Here is a 23,780-nt window from a genome sequence, read left to right as displayed (position 1 = left end):
TTTCTCTCTGAAACAATTTTGGGGTGGAGGGCGGGCGAAGAAACATACACGTCTCATGTTTTGACGCTACATCAAGAACAGAGACTGAAAAGAAATACTAATTTCTATGTTCCAGGGTAATTTTTCTTTTTTAACCTTGTGGCCAGGGGCCATTCTGAGATTGTGATGAACTCTGTGCACCTTCTCCCCCAGACAGCGCCCAGTGGGGTCAGTTCTCCGCCTCTTCCCCGCCCCTCAAAGTAGTATTGCACACTAGATCGCTTCCTCCACTCTCTTCCTCTCCCGCGCTGGTCCTGATGCCCGAACCGGCGCATCTTAGCTGAACTCAGGCATCCACTCTACCTAGGCCACTAGAATCGCCTGGACGCCGCTGACGGGGCCGGGCCGCGGACGAGGCCGGAACTCAGTTACAGGCCCCTGTTGCCCACCGGAACGTGAAGGGAAGGAACGCACCAGGCGGCGGAACGGAAAGAGAGAGCGGGGGACGTGTTTGGCAGAGGGACGGCCTGATCGTTTGTGCTCCCAGTTGCGTTTGTGTCTTGGCGATGTTTCCGAGGGTCTCGGCGATCCTACCTCTGCGCCCTCTCTCCCCCTTCCCTTTCCCTTTATGCTCTGGAGGCTCAGAGGCTGCGATTGTGCTACTCGGTGCTCCGCACGGAACGGTCAGGTACCGCATTGGGGCGCTGTTGGCCCTGCGGGTGTCAAGGCGACCTCCGGGGCGTTCAGTGGTCCTTCTCCGCTTCCTGGGGTGGATGTTCCCGCCCGCGGGATCTCAGAGGCCGTTGCTTTAAAGCTGAGGAACGGGAAATCCCAGAAAGCTAACATGACTTGCCCAAGGTCATAACGGGGTGAGAAACAGAGCTCGGGGTACAAGGTTGGCTCCTGTCCCGAGCGCTCCGCCACGCCTCCCCCCATTCAGTCCGGGCTCCAGAAGCAAAGTTGTCTCACCCACTCCTTTTTTTTTTTTTTTTTTTTTTTTTAACTTCCCGAGACTATAACGGTCTCATTCCTGCCTCCATTTTTTGTTTGATTCGTCATTTAAAGTACTCCCACTGCACCGATACTGGCGTTAAACCCCGACGTTCTGCCACCACGAAGCTTGTTCACCAAGCATGCAATTCCAGTTTAGCGGAGTGAAGCTGAGATGGTGTGGGCAGGGCGGAATGCTTTATTAATTCCAGTCGTGTTCCAGAAGTTGTATAAAAGGAGTATTACAGAGCATCCCTTTGTTTTTTAATCCAACTTTTCATTGTTTCCTTCATGTGAATAGCATGAGCTGAGTACTATTCCATCCGATGGATCTATCATGATATGTGGAGAGATTTAGCTACTTTAATATTGGCTTGCAATATATATAGTTTCTGAAATAAATTGGCATCTAAAAATCCAGTGAACTATAACCACCACTCTTTTTTTCCCCACCCCTCTCCTTTACCCATTACATAAATATATATATATATAAAATACATATTTAACTTAATATGTTCTGAGTTAGTATTGTGCTTAATTTATACTTTAATATATTATTTTAATGTGTTGTTCTGAGTTACTATTGTGCTTCAACAAGTATCCATTACCTTCAACTTTTGACATTTTAAAGTTTATATAAAACCAATACTGGGGTGCCTGGGTGACTCAGTTGTTAGCTGTCTGCCTTCAGGTCCTGATCTGAGTGTCCTGGGATCCAGCCCTTCATCGGGCTCCTTGCTTGGTGTGAAGCCTGCTTCTCCCTCTCCCAGTACTCCCAACTGTGTTCCGTCTCTTGCTGTATCTTTCTGTCAAATAAATTAAGAAAATCTTAAAAACAAAAAAGCAATACCTAGGGCACTGGGTGGCTCTGTGGATTGAGCATGTGACTCTTGATCTTGACTCTCAGGGTCCTGAGTTTGAGCCCCAGGCTGGGTGTGGTGCCTCCTTTAAAAAAGCCAAATATTTAAAAAACTATTGTTTTTGTCAGAAATGGATTTTTTGAATGACAAAAAAAGTTTTTTCTGGAAAAGAATCATTTTACTTTCCATTAAACTAACGGCATAATAGGTAATGCCTTTTTTTCCCCCTTGTTTTTCATTTTCTTTGTTAGAACCAAGTCCGTGAGTCCTGACTTGGAAGCAGCAGCATCTGCTGTTGCAGATTTTCTCCATTTTGATAAGCAGACAACCAAGTCAGAGCTGCTCAGACAACTGTAGCAGCATGAGGAGGTCTCAAAGGCACAGAAAGATGGAGAAAGAACTAAAGTTAGGTTAGTGAATCAAATAGTTCTGTCGAATCAAATAGTTCATCTCATTATTTTATGCCAGGTTTGAAGTTGATAGTACTACTTCAGATGTCTGATACTGTTTCATAAGTGACACTTTTTTTTAATAGTGTCACATCACACATTAGCAACAGAATCTATTTTCAAAATATTCTTTTCCTGTGACTGGTGAATAAGGTGCACAGTATATCAATTTATACATTAAATATTTCTCATAGGTGGAATATTAGTAATTTTTTTTTAAACTGACATGTTAAGTAAGATTGCAGTCTTTCAAAGATCAATGGAATGGTTGAAATTTTTCTTTTGCGAAGTTACACGATTTCTTGTCCCTGAAAAAGAAATGATAAATTCAGTATTGTGATTAAAAACAAGTATAAGAATAAGATGGTTTCTCTGAGAATATTAATTTTTTCCTGTTAAATAATTTGCTGGTCTTATGTACAGTATGATCATCTTCAGGCCTGTTTCCTTCACCTTTACTCTTATCCTTATGTTTTAGCTGACACCGCCTCACTCTGCCTCTCATCTCATTATTTTATGCCAGGTTTGAAGTTGATATACTACTTCAGATGTCTGATACTGTTTCATAAGTGACACTTTTTTTTAATAGTGTCACATCAAAGTGACACTTTTATGTTTTAAATGAACATTTCTGAAGAATACCTTCAAAAGTTGTATTTCAAAAAGAAATATAAATCTTAGTGGTCTGTGGGATGTGAATAACATGTGACATAAAATCTTTCATTTAAACATAATGCTTTGTGCTGTTATAGTGCATGGAAGTGAAATATGAATTAAATAATAGGAATCTCGTATATAAGAAAGTTTATTACTGTCCTGTAGCTACAGTTTCTAATACACTTGACCTTTTTCTTATTTCAGCGTCAGTAACGTAATACCAGATATGAAAGTTGCCAAATCTGCCACAGGTAGAGTTAGTACAAGACCAGTGCATCAAATTCATTTTGATGAAGGAACTGACAGTTTCATGGGACAGAAGACTGATGATCTTAAGAAAAGGTACTCAGGCTTTGCAGTCTGTTTGGTTTTGTTAGTTTTATTTGTTTCTCTGTAGATTTACTTTATTCTGTGCATGTTATTGCTGATAGGTATTTGAGCATTATGGACGCATTTATATCTCTCTTCTCACCCTGCATGTACCATTTCCTATAGAGGAAACGGATGTTCTGGGTTAAGTAGTCTTGTGCTTTTCTATACCATTAATCACATTGGGCCCTGCCTCCTATTTATCCATGATGAGTGGAGGTCTCCTGATTTAAGGTAAGTGGAACTGATTGAATTCTGAACAAATGAGCACTTGTGAGAAGCATTATTTTTCATTCTGATATGTACAAAACAGTATATTTAACTTTTCTTTGTCTATGTAATTATCATTATTCATACCTTAGAGAAATAATCCACCATAAAAAAAAAGAAAGAATGAAAGATCCATTATAATACCTTAAGGTGGTAGATTATTTGTGGCAATTTGAATTTGGTGATTTGCAGACTTAAAGATGCTAAGCCATGCCTTACGTAATTATTTTATAATAAAAAGCTGTCTGTATTTACAGAAAGTTTCTGTTTTCTCTCCTTCAAGCCCATGAAGTAATATTTGGGGAGGGGAAACCAGATATTTAGTATGCTCTAACAAAAACTAACTGATCTTGATAGAAGGGGGAGCTTACAGTGAGTGTTTTTGACATGTTATGTATTCTTTGGATTTTCTTTTAAGTATAATCCCAGCAAGTTAATCAGAAGTTAAACTACTGATTTGTATAGGAAGATTGTAAAAGATAGTCAGCTGTTAACAAATCAAGTTCAAGAAGTTACGATTTAGAGAGATTCTCTGAATTACTAATTTAAAATGATTTTATGCCTATGACATGTTGGATAGAGTATAATGTATACTTGGAGTTTTACTTAAGATTCCTTAAAATATTTAATTTCAGGGGTGCCTGGCTGGCTCAGTCAGTAGAGTATGCAACTCTTAATTTCTGGGGGTTGTGAGTTCAAGCCCTGTGGTGGGCATAGAGCTTACTTAAAAAAAAAAAAATATATATATATATATATATATATATATATATATATATTTAATTTCAGTCTTGTTTGAATCAGTCATCTTTGAAGTGATTCCACAAAACTACATCAGAATGCTATATCATAGTTTGATTCTTGGTGATATTAGCCATCATTAAAAATTAGAAGGTGGCAGGGCACCTGGGTGGCTCAGTTGGTTAAGTGTCTGACTTTTGATTTCAGCTCAGGTCATGATCTCTGGGATGTGAGATGAGCCTGCTTAGGAGACTTTCACTCCTTCTCCCTCTCTCTTCTTCCTCCTTCCGGCCCCCCATCCCCGCCGCCGCCAACACATGTGTGTGTCTGTCAAAAAAAAAAATTCTTAGAAAGTGGTAAGGGAGAAGCTAAAAAGTAGGACAGTTGTTTATGTGCATATAATGACTGTGTTAAACTGACTGAAGGACTCTAGAGTAAGGGAGAGGAGTGATGGGATACCAGATTTTTACCCAGCTCTGTCATGGGACAGCCTGAGACAATCCGGGACTAGGTAGTCACCACAGATACACCTTGGGTTAATTCCTTCAGGAAGAGACATCTGAGAGGGGTGAGGCACAGAGCACTGGCTTTGGAGTCATTCTGGCCTGTCTCAGAATCTTGGCGTTATGCCACTGACTAATTCTGGGACTGGGGCAACTTTTATAGCCTTGTCATTCCATGTCCCCATCTATAAAATGCTGAAACTGAAGCCCGACTTAAATGGCTTTCTTGAAAAATAGGAAAGGAGTGTGCCAACTATATATAGTAGATGCACAGCAAATGTCTGTTCCCTTCCCTTCCTCTTTAGTACATTCTAAAATTCCATACTTTACCAAGTCATTCCCTGTTTGCTGTGAGTTACCTTAATCCATCAGCCTGTTAACCTGATGCAAAGTGAGGGCGTGCAGGTGGGGAGAGGGACCCAAAAGCACTGAAAATAGTTGGGGAGCGTAAATACCTCTGTTTAAGAATACTTGGGGATCTGTTAAAGGAAAACTTAAGTGATTTGAGATTACTTTATGTAATTTCAATATGGTAGTTGAATTTTTTCAGTTAATGTGATTTCATAAAAAAATTTGATTCAGAAAAGAATTTAAAAAATTTTAAAGATTTTATTTATTATTTGAGATAGAGAAGCAGGCTCCTCACTGAGCAGGGAGCCCAATGTGGGAGGACTCAATCCCAGGACCCTGAGATCATGACCTGAGCCAAAGGCAGACACTTAACTGACTGAGCCACCCAGGTGCCCCAAGAATTCAAAATTATATTAAAACTGATTATCCAGTTTTGAACTGGTTTTTAATCTCCCAGTAAATTTATTCAAGTATGAATGTGAATTGATGAATAAAGCAGTTGATTAAAATATACAAGGAAAAGTTACCTATTAACTCTCTGACATTAATTTTAATAGTTAATTTAAAATGTTAGCTAAAGTTAATCATTATGTTAAAATTACAGAGTGATTGCTTTATAAGTGGGAATGTTTTGATTTATCTGTGCCATCTTTTATAATTATAGTTTGTAATTAAACATGCAGTATTTTCTGCCCTTAAACTAAGAGAACTGTTGACTTTAACAACTTTTAATTTAGCATATTTCAATAGCTTTCTAGTGTTGAGTTTTCTAAAATCTTAATATGAAATGGATCAATAAAATTATGGAAAATTAATCTTTTTAGTTAGATATTTTGGAAATTAAACTACTTAAACTGCTTTATTGTATCATGATGCAAAAATTCAACTGTACTTGTTCCAGTTTTTAGTTATCCGTTCTTATGATGTGGCAATTTAGTTAAAATGTCTGTTGTGGGTTAGTAGAATTTTTATTTATTCATTTATTTATTTATTTATTTATTTTTAGGGATTTTATTTATTTATTTATTTAACAGAGAGAGGCACATTGAGAGAGGAAACACAGGCAGGGGATGTGGGAGGGGGAGAAGCAGACTTCCCGCTGAGCAGGGAGCCTGCTGCAGAGCTCATTCTGGGACCCTGGATTCATGACCAAAGCCACCCAGGCACCCCAGTGGAATTATTTTTAATTTCTACATTGAGTATTTCATATAAAATAGTTTTCTTAAGGGAGCCTTGGTGGCTCAATCATTGAGCATCTGCTTTGGCTCAGGTCATGATCCCAGGGTCCTGGGATTGAGCCCCACATTGGGCACCCTGCTTGGTGGGAAGGGAAGCCTGCTTCTCTCTCTCCCATTCCCCCTGCTTCTGTTCCCTCTCTCGCTGTCTCTCTCTCTCTGTCAAATAAATAAATAAAATCTTTACAAATGATAATAATAGAATAGTTTTCTCAATTTTTTGTTGACCATTGTAAAAATATTAAATTAAATTGTTTTTTTTTCTTTTTCAATCTTAGGGAAAATATGCTCAAAAGGAAGAGACTTAATATTTTTGACCTTAAGGCGGTTACCGAAGAGGCACCTGAAACAGGTTTGTTAAGAACATGATTTCTCAGGTGTAGAAGCATTCCATCTTTAAAAAAAAAGTCCTTAATGTTTTGATTGCTCAATGTGAGGTATTTTAATAATCCGTCCTGTCGTTGGCCTGGATCCTGCTTATGAATGTAATTGTTGCCATTGCTAGTCTTGGCCAGATTCCTGCCTTGAAATGCTGCATTCTGTGAGACAGTGGGAGGTAAGTACTACCACCTTCTTGAATCCAGAGCTAGCAGTTGGCTACTGATTTGGGTTAGAACATTAACTGTCACCCTCTATTTGCAACTATGTTATTACAAAAGATAAACTATGGTTTCTGCCCTGAGGCAGCTTGCTATCTAGAAGAGGAGATGGGGGGGTGGAAGGGGACCCTGGGTGGTTCAGTCATTGAGCCTCTGCCTTAGTCTCAAATAAATAAATACAATATTAAAAAAAAAAAGAGGAGATCGTATTTGTAGAACTTAATGATTTGACTTAGTGATTGTTTAGGACCTGGGAAGAAGAGCAGTCAGGAAATATATTTAGTAGATTTGTGGTGGTCGTGGTTTTTTTTTTAAAACACGCCATCCTTGTTCCATGTACTTATCCCTTTGGGTAAGAGGTCAAATCTTTCATAATCACCATTTAAGTCTAATTAAAAGAGATGTAAGAATGTCCACTTGCTTGACATTAAGTGTGGTTTACTGATAAATTCAGATAGACAGGAAGCTCGATACAAATGGTCTTCAGCTTACAAGTGGCTTTCATTTCCAAAGATTATAAGTTAGCTTTTGGGCTTGATAATTTTGTAATTGATATTTAAGTTCCGTGGCCTACCTCCAATGGCTCATTTAATCTATTATAGTTACTTATATAAACATCTGATTTTCCCCACTATTCAGTAAACTGCTAGATATAGGGGCTGGGTTTCACTGATTTTTCTATACCCAGCAACACCTAGCCAGTGGCTGATGAATCGTAGGAATTAACTACCTTAAATCATAAATGCTTAAAAAAATGTTTTTTAAATAAATGCTTTTTTTGAACAAATTGAGCTATGAAATATCAATCCATAGAGGCAAGGAGTTAATTCAATCAGTGTTTATTCTTTTAAACTAAAGGAGAAACTGAGAGAACTACTTGCCTGCTCTTAACGCGAAAACTGCTTTCTGTCTTATATGATGGACAGGAAGTACAAGGGGCATCTGGCTGGCTTAGTTCTCAGAGCATGTAACTGGATCTTGGGGTTGTGGGTTTAAGGCCCATATGGGTTGTTGAGATTATCTTAATAAAAAGGGGGGGGGGGCACCTGGGTGGCTCATTGGGTTAAGCCTCTGCCTTCCGCTCAGGCCATGATCTCAGGGTCCTGGGATTGAGCCCCATGTCGGGGCTCTCCGCTCAGCGGGGAGCCTGCTTCCCTCTCTCTCTGCCTGCTTCTCTGCCTACTTGTGATCTCTGTCAAATAGATAAATAAAATCTTTAAAAAAAAGGGGGGGGAATACGAAATGCACACACACACACACACACACACACATTTAGATGATTCTAACAAGCTACTTGAAAAAAGCACAATAAAATGTGTGGTCATGGAGAGTAGATCACCTCTTCCCTGTTGATGTGGCAGCTGTTACACTTGCATCAAAAAGGACATTTATTAGGAAAAAAATATACTATGGAAAAAAGACAAGTCTCTTCAATAAATGGTGCTGGGAAAATTGGACAGCTGTATATAGAAGAATGAAACACAACCATTCTCTTACACTGTACACAAAGATAAACTCGAAATGAATAAAAGACCTCAACATGGTCTACGTGTTCTACGTGGTCAACGTGGATTAGAATCCTAGAGGAGAACATAGGCAGTAACTTCTTCGATATCAGCCACAACAACAACTTTGAAGATATGTCTCCAAAGGCAAAGGAAACAAAAGGGAAAATAAACTTTTGGGACTTCATCAAGATCAAAAGCTTCTGCACAGCAAAAGAAACAGTCAACAAAATAAAGAGGCAACCTACGGAATGGGAGAAGATATTTGCAAATGACAATACAGACAAAAGGTTGATATCCAGGATCTATAAAGAACTTCTCAAACTCAACACACACAAAACAGACAATCATATAAAAAAAAAAAAATGGGCAGAAGATATGAACAGACACTTCTCCAATGAAGACATACAAATGGCTATCAGACACATGTAAAATGTTCATCATCACTAGTCATCAGGGAGATTCAAATTAAAACCACATTGAGATACAACCTTACACCAGTTTGAATGGCCAAAATTAGCAAGACAGGAAACAACGTGTGTTGGGAGAGGATGTGGAGAGAGGGGAACCCTCTTGCACTTAGTGGGAATGCAAGTTGGTGCAGCCTCTTTGGAGAACGGTGTGGAGATTCCTCAAGAAATTAAAAATAGAGCTTCCCTATGACCCTGCAATTGCACTCCTGGGTATTTACCCTAAAGATACAGATGGATTGAAAAGAAGGGCCATCTGTACCCCAATGTTTATAGCAGCAGTGGCCATGGTCACCAAACTGTGGAAAGAACCAAGATGCCCTTCAAGAGACAAATGGATAAGGAAGATGTGGTCCATATATACTATGGAGTATTATGCCTCCATCAGAAAGGATGAATACCCAACTTTTGTGTCAACATGAACGGGACTGGAAGAGATTATGCTGAGTGAAATAAGTCAAGCAAACAGTCAATTACCATATGGTTTCACTTATTTGTGGAGCATAACAAATAACATGGAGGACATAGGGAGATAGAGAGGAGAAGGGACTTGAGGGAAATTGAAAGGGGAGATGAACCATGAGAGACTATGGACTCTGGAAAACAATCTGAGGGTTTTGAAGGGGTGGGGGAGCCCAGGTGGTAGCTAGTATGGAGGGCATGTATTGCATGGAGCACTGGGTGTGGTGCACAAACTATCCTGTTATGCTGAAAAGAAATTTTTAAAAAGGGCATTTATTGTCAGGGCAGCTGCGGTTGTCCACCTAATGAACAGCCCGCAGAGGCACTTGGATTCTTGAAGGAGCCAGCTTGCTATTTAAAATCAGAAATCCTGTTTCTTAAAACTGAAATTAGCTGGCAAAGAAGCACTGAAGTTTTATGTGTTCTATAAAAAATATAAAATGATTGTATTCTCATAAGGTAAATTTATTAACATGTACCCTAGGGGCGCGCCTGGGTAGTTCAGTTGGTTAAGCATCCCACTCTTGGTTTCAGCTCAGGTCAGGATTTCAAGGTTGTGGGATGGAGCCTGATGTGTCCCAAGTTGCAGGGGGTTTGCTTGTCTCTCTCCCTCTGTTCCTCCCCCCCTGTTCTCTCTCTCTCTAGATTAAGTAAGAATAAGTAAGTAAAATTTTTTAAAAATTCAATGAAGGTAATGTTTTAATAAGTTATACTTGATCGAGTCTAAAGAATGTCTTTTGTTCCCAGTTAAGTATAATATCAACTGCGTATAAACTTCAATTCGGTTTTTTTATTCACTGCTGTCTCTCTCCCACTTAAAGTAATGCCTGATGTATAGTTGGCATTCAGTAATTATTGACAGAATGAACGAGTTCTTTTGTCCCATGATTCCCACATTTTGCTTCCCTCCAGGTTCGTTCCACTGCTGCAAAGGATGTAGTCATAGACCTTTCTACTTACCCTGCAGTAATTTAGAACTGAGAGGTAATTTAGCGTAATGGAAGGAATTTTGGTATTTGATAGATGTGGATTATTCAAATTCAGATTCTGTCATACTAACTTCTCTGAGTTTCCCGTTCTCCGTCTATAAAATAGGGCTAATGCCTACCTCACAAGGATTAAATGAAGTAATGTAATTCAAGTGTCAGGCACAGTGCCAAAACCACAGTTGACATTCAGGACATAGTTGCAGCCGTTAGCAATAACAGTGATGATGGTGGTGATGATTGTCATCACCGAAAAGACATGGGCTGATCATTGCCTATTGAATAAATCTATAAAAATGTGACTGATAATTATTTTGCTGTTGTGATTATTCTTTTTTTTTTTTTTTAATATTTTATTTATTTATTTGACAGAGAGAGATCACAAGTAGGCAGAGAGGCAGGCAGAGTGAGAGGGTGGAAGCAGACTCCACGCAGAGAGCCCCATCCGGTGCTCGATCCCAGGACCCTGGGATCATGACCTGAGCGGAAGGCAGCAGCTTAACCCACTGAGCCACCCAGGTGCCCCTGTTAATGATTATTCTGTAAATGTGGCTAATTAAGCCTAGGTGTGGTTGTACATGAACTGTCACATACAAGTCTGTGTATAGACATAGTTTTGTTTTGGGTAAATATCTAGGAGTGAAATTGTATGCTAAGTGTATCTTTAACTTTTTAAGAAACTGCCAAACTATTTTTCAAAGAGGTTGTACCATTTTACATTCCCACCAGCAGTGACTGGTGGAAATAGGATTCATTCTTGAAAGATGTCTTCAATTTCCAAAGCAAATAAATAATTGAAATGTTATATGATGGTGGTCATAAGCTAACCTTATATGAATTTACTCATAGAGTTGGTTGTGAGGATGAGATGAACTAATGCATAAAAAGCATTAGCAGAGTCAGTGCTCCTCATCCTTTAGTAGTATCATTAGTATGTTAATTTAATTTCTTTGGTCATTAATAGTAGTATATTGTGACTTATCTTGACAGACTAAAAAAAAAGATAAAGAGGCTAGACTTTAAATATTAAAGTCACATGTTATGTAAAAAATACATTCATGGGACACCTTGGTGGCTCAGTCATTTAAGTATCCAACTCTTGATTTTGGCGTAGGGCCGTGAGATCCAGCCCTGGTTGGCAGGCTCTGTGCTCAGGGAGAGCTTAGATTCTGTTCCTGCCCCCTTCCTTCTCTTGCACACGTGGTCTCTCCCTCTCTTTCTCTCTCAAATAAATAAATTTTTTTTTCCAAAGATTTTATTTATTTATTTGATGGTGACAGAGAGACACAGTGAGAGAGGGAACACAAGCAGGGGGAATGGGAGAGGGAGAAGCAGGCTTCCCACTGAGCAGAGAGCCCAATGTAGGGCTTGATCTCAGAATCCTGGGATCATGACCCGAGCTGAAGGCAGATGCTTAACCAACTGAGCCACCCAGGGACCCCTAAAATAAATAAATAAATCTTAAAAAAAAATTACTCACATTCATGAAAACATTCTTAAAGAAAATACACATTCCTTTTTCTTTCCAGTAGAGGGGATGGTGAGATTTTAGGGCTTGCTTGCCCAGCAGTGTAGTAAATGCTAAGGCTTGCAGGAATTGTCACTGTAGGATTTTTGTCATCTTCCTTTAGCTTTAGCTCTCAGTGAGTGACCTTTCATAATATACTGTTTATCTTAATCCTCAGGGCCTGAAATGTTACTAATTTAGAGTTGATTATATCATTTTAAAAAATAAATATATATACATTAACTTGTGATTATTTTGAAATGTTATTATAGAGACAGCACCTTCACCTTGGGATGTGGAATTTGCGAAGCAGTTGGCCATGGTAAATGAACAGCCCCTTCAGAATGGTTTTGCAGAGATGATCCAGTGGACCAAAGAGGGGAAGCTGTGGGAGTTTCCAATTGACAATGAAGCCAGTAAGTTAATTTCAGAGGTTTATAAAATTCCGTATGGAGATTAAGTCTGGTTGGTGTTCAGTCATAGAGTCTAGATATTTACATGAATTTCAGAACTGTATAAATATTTCTGTGGTGTCTGAAAAGAAATTTGACTGTTTTTTTTTTGTTAGAATTTCGCTTAATTCTGGTCTTTTTTTTTTTTTTTTAAGATTTTATTTATTTATTTGACAGATAGAGATCACAAGTAGGCAGAGTGACAGGCAGAGAGAGAGGAGGAAGCAGGCTCCCTGCCAAGCAGAGAGCCCGATGTAGGGCTCGATCCCAGGACCCTGGGATCATGACCTGCGCCAAAGGCAGACAGTTAACGGACTGAGCCACCCAGGCACCCTTAAAGGTACAACTCTTGATCTCAGCTCAGTTCTTAAGCCCTGTGTTGGACTCTGCGCTGGGCATGGAGTCTGTTTTAAAAAAAATAATAAAAATTTTAAAAGCAAGTAAAACCATATGGTAGAAATGTATCATGAATTTCTTTTCTTTTCTTTCTTTTTTTTTTTTTTCTTTTTAAAATTTTATTTATTTGACAGAGACACAGCGAGAGAGGGAGCATAAGCAGGGGGAGTGGGAGAGGGAAAAGCAGGTTTCCTGCCTAGCAGGGAGCCTGATGCGGGGCTCGAACCCAGGACCCTGGGATCATGACCTGAGCCGAAGGCAGATGCCCATTGACCTAGCTGTTCAGGTGCCCCATGTCATGAATTTCTCTGTGACATGAAGGTGTTGATTACAAATGATGACAGTTTCCTAACTGCTGAATAGGAGATTACCTGGAAAATCTTCTCATACATTAAATCTTGTGTATGAGATGATATTTTGGTTTTAGAGAACATTACAACTCTTAAGTTTTATGCTGGTTATCTTTTACTCATAAAACTATTGCACTAATGAGATGTAAGGTTCTTGTGCTTAAATGCTACTCAAAGCAAAAATGTTAGAAGACTTCAAGACTTTTTGGAACTCTGGCTCCATACCTAGGTTCTTCGAACTGCTAGACGCTATGTTATCTACTTTCCTGAAGATTATTCTCTAGATATTACTTCTCCGTCACTCAAAAGGAAAACAGTATTACTATGCAATTTATTTCTTATGCTTTTTTTTTTTAGGTGTATCTTCAATTAGAAGAGATTCACTTTTGTTTTTCAGAGTCCATAGTCTCTGAAAAACAATCTGAGGGGTTTGACGTGGCAGGAGGGAGTGGGAGGTTGGGGGAACCAGGTGGTGGGTATTAGAGAGGGCACGGATTGCATGGAGCACTGGGTGTGGTGCAAAAATAATGAATACTGTTATGCTGAAAATAAATAAAAAAATAGATAAAAAAAAAAGATTCACTTTTATGATACCGTTAGCTAGGAATTGTAAACATCACGGTAAGTCTTAGGAAAATGTAGTCCATATTTTAACCTTTGTAGTAGTATGCTGTCATTGTAACAATTTATTTTTTTATAATCTTTCATTTGTTTGGATTAATAAGTGGAATGGAAGCTTAAGTTTCAGAAATATTTTGTCATATCTTCATAAATTATTACTTTGTGTAGGAAAACTTTTTGAAGAATGATAAAACCTTTAAGAAATTCTATATATTTTGTGGATCTGTATGGTATATGCAGTCATAAAGGATGCTATGTTGCTGTGTTTCAGCTGGTGTATATAAAATGTATATTTCTCAAGGTATTATTCTTTCCAGGGGCACCTGGGTGACTCAGTCGGTAAAACATCTGCCTTCAGCTCAGGTCATGATCCCAGGGTCCTGGGATCGAGACCCACATCAGGCTCCCTGATCAGCAGGGAGCCTGCTTCTCCCTCTGCCTCTGCCCCTGCTGCTCTCCCTGCTTGTAGTCGCTCACTCTTGCTCTTTCTCAAGTAGATAAATAAATAAAATCTTTTGAAAAAAAAGTTAAAAAAAAAAGTATTATGCTTCCCATACTCTGGTAGGTATCAGGGAAGGGTGACAAAAAAGCCCAAGGACTTTTCAGTTGTGCAAACCAGAGTACAGATCTAGCTGTCTCAGTGATTAGGCATTTGCCTTTGAGAAAACAACCTCCTGAGGTTAAAAAACCAGATCAGTTTCCTCATCTGGAAAATTAAATGTACCTCATTGGAAGAATGTAAGAACTAAGGCAGAGTTATTTGAGTTGCTCAGCACAGTTCTTATTGTATAATACATGTAAATAAATGTTAGTTCATGTCCCCTCTGTATGAACACAGAATTTTAAAAGAAAGAAATAAGCAGAATGCAGTATGTGGTATTAAGGGAAAATTTCCTTATTTGATGAAACGTGGGTGTTCTGAGTCATCATAATTAAAAATATGGTTCTAAAACATAATATTGAGGTAGAATAACGTGACTTTTTTCTTTTAAGATTTTATTTATTTATTTATGAGAGAGAGAGAGAGAGAGAGCGAGCGAGCGCGCATGTATGGAGTGAGGGGCAGAAGGAAAAGCAGATTATCTTCTGAGCAGGGAGCCTGATTCAGGGCTTGATCCCAGGATTCTGGGATCATGACTAGAGTGGAAGGCAGACTCTTAACCAACTGAGCTACCCAGGTGCCCGAACATGTGACTTTATTTAGGTGAGACAGTGGTTAGGGGTTCAAGTTTTGAGTGAGTTGTGTGCTTAATCTCCCTAAGCCTTACTTCCCCTGTTTATAAAATGATGGGAATAAAAATAAAATTTATTTTTCTGAATTCAGGTGATTCTTCCGAAAATCAAGTGAGGTTATACAAGTAAAGCATCATCAACCAGCATCATCTCTGTTCCTACAACAATATTATTAGAGGGTTTTACTGTACTGCAAGGATCTTAAATCTTAAACTGTTAGTGAGGATTTTCTTGTTACCACCAAATAGGATAACAGGAAAGTAAGGGTTAGTGTACATTGTCATCAAAAATAAAACACTTGGGCGCACCTGGGTGGCTCAGTGGGTTAAAGCCTCTGCCTTCGGCTCAGGTCATGATCCCGGGGTCCTGGGATCCAGCCCCTTGTCGGGCTCTCTGCTCACCAGGGAGCCTGCTTCCTCCTCTCTCTCTGCCTGCCTCTCTGCCTACTTGTGATCTCTGTCAAAAAAATAAATAAAATCTTCAAAAAAAAAAAAAAAAAAAAAGAAAACCGCTTCAGTTCATCAAAATCTTGAATGTCCAAACTCCAAAGAAATTTATCTTAAATTTGACCTGGGTTTTGAGCAAGTTTAATTTTTACAAAAAGAAAACAAAAACATGTTTTGGCCAGGCTAGGGAGATAAATGTGACAAGTTTCCATATATACCTGTAGATATTATTGATGCTTCAGGATGGGAAAGGGAGGTATCTCATTTCCAGCTCCTTGAGGCAATTGTTATTGGAATGAAAAACAGGAAAAGAACTGTGGAAACTTTCTCACTTTGATCACTCCCCTCAGTATACAGTTTGGAACTTGAGAATACTTTAAGAGAGTGGCATTAGAATTTGAAGCCTCAACAGTTTAATAATATTCTTCTGTATTTCTTATTTTTAAATTTTAAGATTAATAAAATGTCATGCTGTCTCTACTAATAGTTAGCTTCATTAAGATTTATTTAGATGCTTTGAGGGAAAAGTGTTTTATTTTTAGGGGTGGGCCATGCCAGTTTCTGAACATAATACTGAAAATGACAAAATGACGTTTCCTGTGTTGACAGCTTTACTTTCCAGTGTTGTGTTTTTCATTTATATAAAAAATTGCAGCGTGTTGTTTTACCACATAAAACATATAAATTATTTTCCACTTTGAAGTAGCTTTTTTCCAGGTTGTTGTTGTTATTTTTAAGAACTGTCCCTTCTGGGGGCACCTGGGTGGCTCAGTGGGTTAAAGCCTCTGACTTCGGCTCAGGTCATGATCTTAGGGTCCTGGGATCGAGCCCCACATCGGGCTCTCTGCTCAGCGGGGAGCCTGCTTCCTCCCCTCTCTCTCTTGTCTCTCTGCCTACTTGTGATCTCTCTGTCTGTCAAATGTCTGTCAAATAAAAAAAAAAATTTTAAAATTTTAAAAAAAAAAACCCAAGCTGTCCCTTCTGTTTCGTTTTGCCCCAGCATAGAGATTCATAAGAGCAGTTAGATGGCATTATTCCCACTTAGAGATTTGTAAGAGCAGTTAGTTATTATATATTTTGTAGTAGTTATGATGATGATAAAGCATTTTTATTTTAGCCTTAACTTTGACTTTAAATTTAATCATGCTTTTACTAGTACACAGTTAACAGAGTCTTGCTCTTGAATATTCTTTAGCCATATATATGCCACCAAAAAAATGTTAAACTATAAGTTTGGAAATGTATCAGTTTGTGATACATAACATGCTACCACCAAAATTAGTAAAACAACAATTAACTTACAACTGCTCCTGAATTTATGGGTTTTCTGGCTAGTTCTGGCAGCTTAGCTGTGGGTAGTTCCCTCTAGAGTGGCCTGTCTCACATGTCTGGTTGTGGGTGCCGGCTCTTGTCAGGGGAGGTAGAGATAACCACGTTATCTGTCACACATCATCTCAAAGACTAACTTGGACTTCTTCACACGACTGTAGTAGAGTTCATAACAGCAAGGAAGAGCAAGTATTGACGTGTAGGTACTTTGCAAGCCTGTGTTTGCACAGTGTTGAGTAATATCCCATTGACCAAAGCAGGTCACTTGCCATCCTGAATTCAAGGGTTTGAGAAACGGATGCCATTCATGCAAAAAATGACAAAATGACATTGGGAAGGGGAATGTCTAGAAGCATGAGAGTGGTACGATATGTGGCCATTTATCTGTCTACCACCTTGATTTATTTTTTATTTACTTCAATTTTAATAAAAATAATGTATGGGGCACCTGGGTGACTCAGTGGGTTACGCCTCTCTGCCTTCGGCTCAGGTCATAATCTGGGGGTCCTGGGATCAAGCCCTGCGTTGGGCTTTCTGCTTAATCGGGAGCCTGCTCCCCCCCCCTCTCTCTGTCTGCCTCTCTGCCTGCTTGTGATCTCTCTCCGTGTGTCCAATAAATAAATAAAATCTTTAAAAATAAATTAAAAATAAAAATAATGTATAGATCTTTAAGTATCCAAGTAAAATTTTTAAAATCTCTTTCAGTAAATATAAACTCACTCCAAGTGAGTGGAAAGCTTTTAAGCCTTTTATTTTGAGATAATTGTAGATTCACATGCAACTGAAGAGATAATAAATATCCTAGATAGCCTCTACCCATTTTCTCCCAATAGTTAACTTCCTGCAAAACCAAACCATAGTACAGCCAAGCAATTGGCATTGATAGAATTCTCCAGCCGTGTACAGATGTCAACCAGCTTTACAAGTATTCCTTTATACATGTGTATTTAGTTCTGTGCAATTTTATCACATGTGTAGACTCAGGAGACCACCACCACGGTCAAGATACATGGTTCCATCATCTCAGAGCCCTCTTAGCGCCCTTCTAAGCCACACCTGCTTACCTTCCACTGCCTCCCCTTCTTAATCCTGGATCCCTGGCAATCACTAAATTTGTTCACTATTTTTGTAATTTTGTCATAAGAAGTATATATAAATAGAATCATAGAGTGTGTAACCTTTGGGAATTAACTGTTTTTCACTCAGCCTGATTAATTACCTGGAAATTTAGCCAATTGTCCTATGTATCAGTATGTTTGTGCCTATTTTTGTTGTTTGGTTGGTTGAGGGTTTTTGTTTGTTTTTTAATTGAGTCCATGATTTGAATGTGCCCTATAGTTTGTTTAACCATTCACCTGGTAAAAGACATCTGGGTTGTTACCAGTTTGGGGCTATTATGAATAAAGGTACTATAAATATTTTTGTACAGAGTTTTATATGAATATAGATTTCTATTTCCTTGGGGTAAATACCCAGGAGTGAAATTGTTTCATCATATGGTAGTAGCTGCATGTTTAGTTTTTCTTTTTTTTTTTATTTTCTTAACTTTTTTTATTTATAGTATCTACATCCAACATGGGGCTCAAACTCACAACCCCAAGATCAAGATCACATGCTCTACCAACTGAGCCAGCGGGGCGCCCTACATGTTTAGCTCTGTGTGGTTTTTTTTTTTTTTTTTCTCTTTGAAGATTTTACTTATTTGTTCATTTGAGAGAGAGAGAAAGAAAGTGAGAGTGCAGCATGAGCCAGGGGAAGGACAGGAAGAGAGAAAGGGAGAAGGAGACTCCCTGCCCAGGGCTTGGGAGGAGCCTGACACACTGCTTCATCCCAGGGCCCTGAGAAGACCTGAGCTGAAGTCAGACTCTTAACCAACTGAGCCACCCAGGGATCCCCTGCGTGTTTAATTTTTTTTTTTTAAAGAAGCTTCCAAACTGTTTCCTAGAGTGGCTGTGCCATTTTATATTCTCACCAGCAATATGTGAACCATCAGGCTTCTCATTCTCACCAGCATTTGATGTTGTGGCTGTTTTTCTTTTAGATATGTTTACATTCTGATAGATGTGTATTGATAGCTCATTGTGGTTTTAATCTGCATTTCCCTAATGGGTCGAGAGGTTGACCACATTTTTCTTGTGTGTGTTTGCCATTTATTTATCTTTTTCAGTGAAATGTCTGTTCTTCTTTTTTGCCCATTCTCTAATTGGGTTGTTTGGTTTTCTTACTATAGAGCTTTGGGAGGTTGTTGTTGTTTATATTTAATACATTCTAGACCTTTTAAATCTTTCGTTGCATTGAGGCACCTGGGTGGCTCAGTCGGTTAAGCATCCGACTTTTGATTGCAGCTCAGGTCACGATCTCAGGGTTGTGAGATCAAGCCGCTAAAGGAGGGATCAGGGATCCACTGTTAAAACTTCATTTAACCTTAACTACCTCCTGAAAGGTCCTGTCTCTAAATATAGTCACATCGGGGATTAGGACCTCAACCTATCAATTTTGAGGAGATAGGATTCAGTCCATAACAGGGTCTATTTCTGGGCCGTCCCTTTTGTCCCATCAATCTGTGTGTCTGTCCCAATACCACACTTTTGATTATTGTAGCTATTTCAGTAAATCTTAGCATTATTGCTCCCATTTTATTCTTCTCTTTCAAGATCGTTAAACTATTCTCAGACTTATGCCTTTCCATATAAATTTTAGAATAAATTTGTTGGCAAAACTTTACTGAGATTTTGATAGGAACTAGTATTGGTTTTGTTGATTTTTCTCTATTTTTCTATTCTTATTGATGTTGGATGTTACCTTTATTATTTCCTTCCTTTGCTTGCTTTAGAATTATTTAGCTCTTTTGCTAGTTCTTTTTCCTCCCCCTATATGTGCCATAACTTACATAAGACTTCAGCGGGTCCTCCCAGCACCACCAACCCCCGCCCTGAGTTCCAGCTGCGGTCAAGCCTCTCCGGAGTCCTCCGGGAACCTGGACAAAGGGCAGCAACTCCGGGGGCCCGGGCTCCCTGTCCTCCAGGTCCTCCAGCTCGCGGGCCCGCGGGCCGGGGGTCCCGTGACCTGCGCGGGGCCGAGTGCGCCGCCTAAGCCGCGGACTTCCGCTTCCCCGCGCCGGCCCCGCGCTGCCAGCCCCCCGCCGCAGGGGAGCTCCGGGCCCCGGGGGCCGCCGCCCTTTGCGCTCCCCCGCGGGTGGGCGGGGCGGAGGGCCGGCCGGCGCGGCGGACGTGGGTGTTAAGCGGCTGCCCCGGCGGCGGAGGCAGAGCGGCGAGCCGGCGGCGGAGCCCGAGCAGCACGCGCGGCCAACTGTCCTGGCGGTGAGCGCAGCCCCACAACCGCCGCTCCGGGGGCGGCGGGAGGGAGCGGGGCGAGAGCGGGGCTACGCGGCGGGGCGGGGCGACCTTCCGGGGCAGCCGTCGGGCTTCTGGGGTCCGAGGCCCGCGCGCCGTCCACGCGCCCAGGTCGTTACGGGCGCCGAGGGCCGGGGCTCGCCGGACACTACGGGGCTCCGCGGCCTCCTTTCCGTAGAGTCACCTGCCGGGAAGGGTGTCCTCTTTGCCCCGCGGAGAGTCATCAGGCCTCTGGGCACCGCGCCGCCCGTGCCCGGGCCCGAGTGGGGGCGGTTATGAATGAGAGACTCTTGCAGGTTGTTGGGCTGGAGTCCGAGGACGAGAAAGCGGGAAGCAGTCTCCCTCGCGGGTCCTGTGCCCCCGGGATCCGGAGCCTCGGAGCGCGATTGCCTGGCCGGCGTGTTAGCGGGCAGACGGGCTGGCATCGCAGCGCCTTGGGTCTGGCTCTAGTCCTGGGCGGGAGGGCGGCCAGGTCGGCTTGAGCTCCACCAACACTACCTGGTGGAGCAGGTGGCCTCAGAGCGTTCTCCCAGGCGAGAGACTCATTTCTCCTGGGAACTTCAGAAGGCTGTGCGGCTGGCGATGTTGTTTGTCTCTCCTGGAGTAGGACCCACCTGTGCTTGCAGGAGAGGTAAAGGGGCGCGAAAAGGATTCAGCTTTTCAACTGGCTCAAGACTGAGTTTTAACTTCTGCTGACCAGTCTTGCCTCCCCAAGCCGAATGTATTTTTCCAGACTTCTTGAAGCCGCCTTCTTAAACCACACAATAATGTGAGTCAGTTGCTGACTTAATCTTGTTAGTTCCCATCACTGTTTATTTAGTATTTTAGTAATTCTCTTGAGTCCTTACTTGTGGGATTTGATGCGTTTAAGTTTAACTTACCAGAGGGGGTTAAATTCACAGCGATGACACATAGTAGGATCTATGCCTTTCTTATAAACTAAGAAAGAAATGTTGGCACCCCAAGAATTCAACCAATGGTGAAGCCACATGGTTTGGGCCCTGTGTGATTCTCTCCCCACTTGCCTCCATTTTCCCTTTAAAATGCAGGGTTCAGTGCTTGTTTTTTGCTTTTCTTTTTGGTCATATTGGAATACTCTGGAATTAAGTATTGCTTGATAGGCACAGACCCAAAAGGCAAGACTTGAGTCCTCTGACTACTTAACTTGTCTGATTGTAGTTTCTAGGACTTTTAGTACTGTGTTTAATAACAGGGTTTAGAGTGGACATCCTTGGAAAAGTGGACATCCTTGGAAAAGCCCTTGCTTTGTGGCCTCAGTTTTCCATCTGGAAAAGGAAGAGATTGGATTAGAACCCTCATAGCCTTCTCTAGGTACAGGATGGCCACAACCTCGTCAACTGTAGTTATTGAAACTGCTTTCCTGTCCTATCAATAACATAAAATGCATGTCTTGTCTGTTTCACTTAGTTGCTTTTTCAAGTCCAGTGCTATGCTTTTGTGGTTGCTGGTTTTACTTTTTTTTTTTTTTTTTTTTTGCAAAGAAAGCAAGACTCTTGGTGTCTGATCATTGACAACAGGTGTAAAGTGGTTAAAAAAGACTTCTTAGGGGATAAAATTATTTTCCGCTGACGTTTAGGTCCACGTTGGCATTCATTAATAACCCAGCTGGCCCACCAACCTCCAAAAGGTGGCTTGAGTGGGAGCACAGAGGTCTTTAGCGTGATGAATAAAAATTGTTCTTTGGTATTGACGGATAAGTCACTTACTTAGTTTGAAAACCACACAGAATTGGTTGCTGAATTGGTTATCTTGATATTATGTGTTAATGAGCCACCTTTTTTGTAAAAATCTGTATTTTTAAAGTCCATTTCTCTGTGATAGTTAATTTTTGTCTCACAGTTGAGTAGTAGACTCTAGTGTTCCCAAACTTTTTAAGCTCTAGCCCAAACATGCTGAAACAAGATACTAGGAGAGAAGCCTGGTTATCTGAATATTTTACTGGTACTCCAGTGATTCTTATCAAACAAATTTAGGACACAGTGTTGCTTCTCAAAATGTGATTGGTGGCCAGTCATTATCAGCCTCATCTGGGAGTTTGTAGTAACTGGCAAGGTTTTTGGTCCCACCTGAGGCCTAGCACATCAGAATGTGTATTTTAACAAGGTTCCCATGTGTTTTGTGTACATGGTTATGGTTGAGAAGGTCTGAAGAGGCCTTTGGTGACCATGACTAATGCTTGGTGCTGTGCTCCGTCTTTCTAAGAAAAGCTGTCCCTTGTGGCTACTTTTATTGCCTTTATATTATGATAATAATTCTATTATTCACTTTTGATATGGGAGGACCTCCAGCGTAAGGGACCTAAGGGCTCATCCTGCTCGTGGATGATCAGGAATTGAGACCCATGCATATGTCACTTAGCAGAACGCCTAAGCCATTACTTTCCAGACCTACTGTTTTGTGACCTCCTCAGAGGGACTCAACTCAGGCTGCTGTCTGAATTTAGAACTGAGCTTAGTTGCCTGACAGTTCCACATAGGCCTCTGAAAAACTAGTTTGTTATGGCTTGGGTGTCTGTGGTATTTGGCATTCACTTGTAAGATTTTCAGAAGGGTTGGTTGAAATGCTCCCTATGAGTGGCTAGAGCTCTGATAACTCACGGAAGGGTTTTGACTTGCGAGTTTTTCATGGGGAGATGGTGGGCGAGTAGAAGGCAGGCCAATTGCTAAGCTGCACTGATACCCTCACTGCCTTTTTCTTTCTTCCTTCCTTTCTTTTTTTCTTCCTTTCTTTCTTTCTTTCTTTTCTTTTCTTTTTTCGTTCTTTTTTTTCTTTTTTTTTTTCTTTTTTTTGCAAAAGGGAGAACTGATCTCACAGCTCCCAAAGGTTGATGTCCCAGTAACCAGGCAGCAGTTCTAGAGAAAGGCTGCAGAGGCTTCACTGATGATGAGCTCTGGTCTCCTTTCAGGGATATGAGACACCCGTCATAAGCTCCGGAGAGTTGCCACAGAGACCAGCAGAGGAGTGGGCCAACATGAAGTCCAGTCCTGCCATCCAAGCTGCCATTGACCTCACAGCGGGGGCTGCAGGTAATTCCAGGGGAAACCCATCCTCTAGTCTTGGAGTACCTGCTACAAGTGGGATCCAATGAAGGCGTGGTGAAAATATTGCTTTCGTCACTCCCAGAAGGAACATGCTTTCTACTTGGAGGGAATCCATGTAATGGAGGGAATCCATGTAATCGAAGAGTTATATCGTCTTTTAAGAACGGCAGAAGGCAGAGCAGTTCCCTTACAATAAAACTCTGAGTGTGGGTGCAGGCTGGGAATGTCCTCAGTTCACAGCTGGAAAACCTCACAGCTCAGAGTTGAAGTCCTTTGTCCATTGTCACACAGCTGGCATGTGCAGGTGACGTGGGATTTCACTCTAAGCCTGGCAGTCTTCAGAGCCCTTGTAGTCCAGAATCCTACTATGCCGTCTGTCCAGGGAAGTCCTACTCACTGTCCTTATTGCTGCCAAGGCAAGAAAGGAGGACACTCTTTAGAAATGTCTTTGGTGACTGAGACTGATTTTTGATGGTTTCTAAAGCCCTAAAAAGAAAAGACAGGCCCTAGGATTTGCCAGGGAAGGGTGGGCTGGGCAGGGGCTGAGGGCGCTTGCAACACACAGGCCGGTCTTTAGATATATTACCTTTACTCAGCCTGAGAGTAGT

General features: G+C 40.9%; 1 protein-coding gene and 1 long non-coding RNA gene across 7 annotated transcripts in view; one reads left to right on the top strand and one right to left on the bottom strand.

The window, feature by feature from the left end:
• The first annotated feature begins 450 nt into the window (after positions 1-450).
• LOC123389921 (28S ribosomal protein S31, mitochondrial-like) overlaps positions 451-23,780 on the top strand; it is a 48,092-nt gene continuing 24,762 nt past the window's right edge. Inside the window, exons 1-5 of one of the 6 annotated variants that reach the window (XM_045072823.1) lie at positions 451-667; positions 3,140-3,277; positions 6,674-6,753; positions 12,203-12,346; positions 22,928-23,098. In XM_045072823.1, the coding sequence (XP_044928758.1) occupies positions 546-667; positions 3,140-3,277; positions 6,674-6,753; positions 12,203-12,346; positions 22,928-22,959 (516 nt within the window). In that variant the 5' untranslated portion in view covers positions 451-545 and the 3' untranslated portion in view covers positions 22,960-23,098. Of the gene's footprint in view, positions 668-3,139; positions 3,278-6,673; positions 6,754-12,202; positions 12,347-12,559; positions 12,606-14,066; positions 14,107-15,073; positions 15,337-22,927; positions 23,158-23,780 lie in introns of those variants that run through there. The other 5 variants (XM_045072822.1, XM_045072825.1, XM_045072824.1 and 2 more) reach the window with 5 other exon arrangements.
• On the bottom strand, positions 2,272-19,891 carry LOC123389923. Its single transcript, XR_006604597.1, has 2 exons — positions 19,648-19,891; positions 2,272-2,586 (listed from the first exon to the last, which is right to left on the bottom strand). It is a non-coding gene; the product is annotated as an uncharacterized LOC123389923 (long non-coding RNA).

This window comes from Mustela putorius, unplaced genomic scaffold (genome assembly GCF_011764305.1).
Source record: "Mustela putorius furo isolate JIRA1106 unplaced genomic scaffold, ASM1176430v1.1 tig00004192_pilon_pilon_pilon, whole genome shotgun sequence".
Lineage (NCBI taxonomy): Eukaryota > Metazoa > Chordata > Mammalia > Carnivora > Mustelidae > Mustela > Mustela putorius.
The sequence above is the reverse complement of the archived record's forward strand: the minus strand, read 5'-3'. Positions and strand labels throughout refer to the sequence as shown.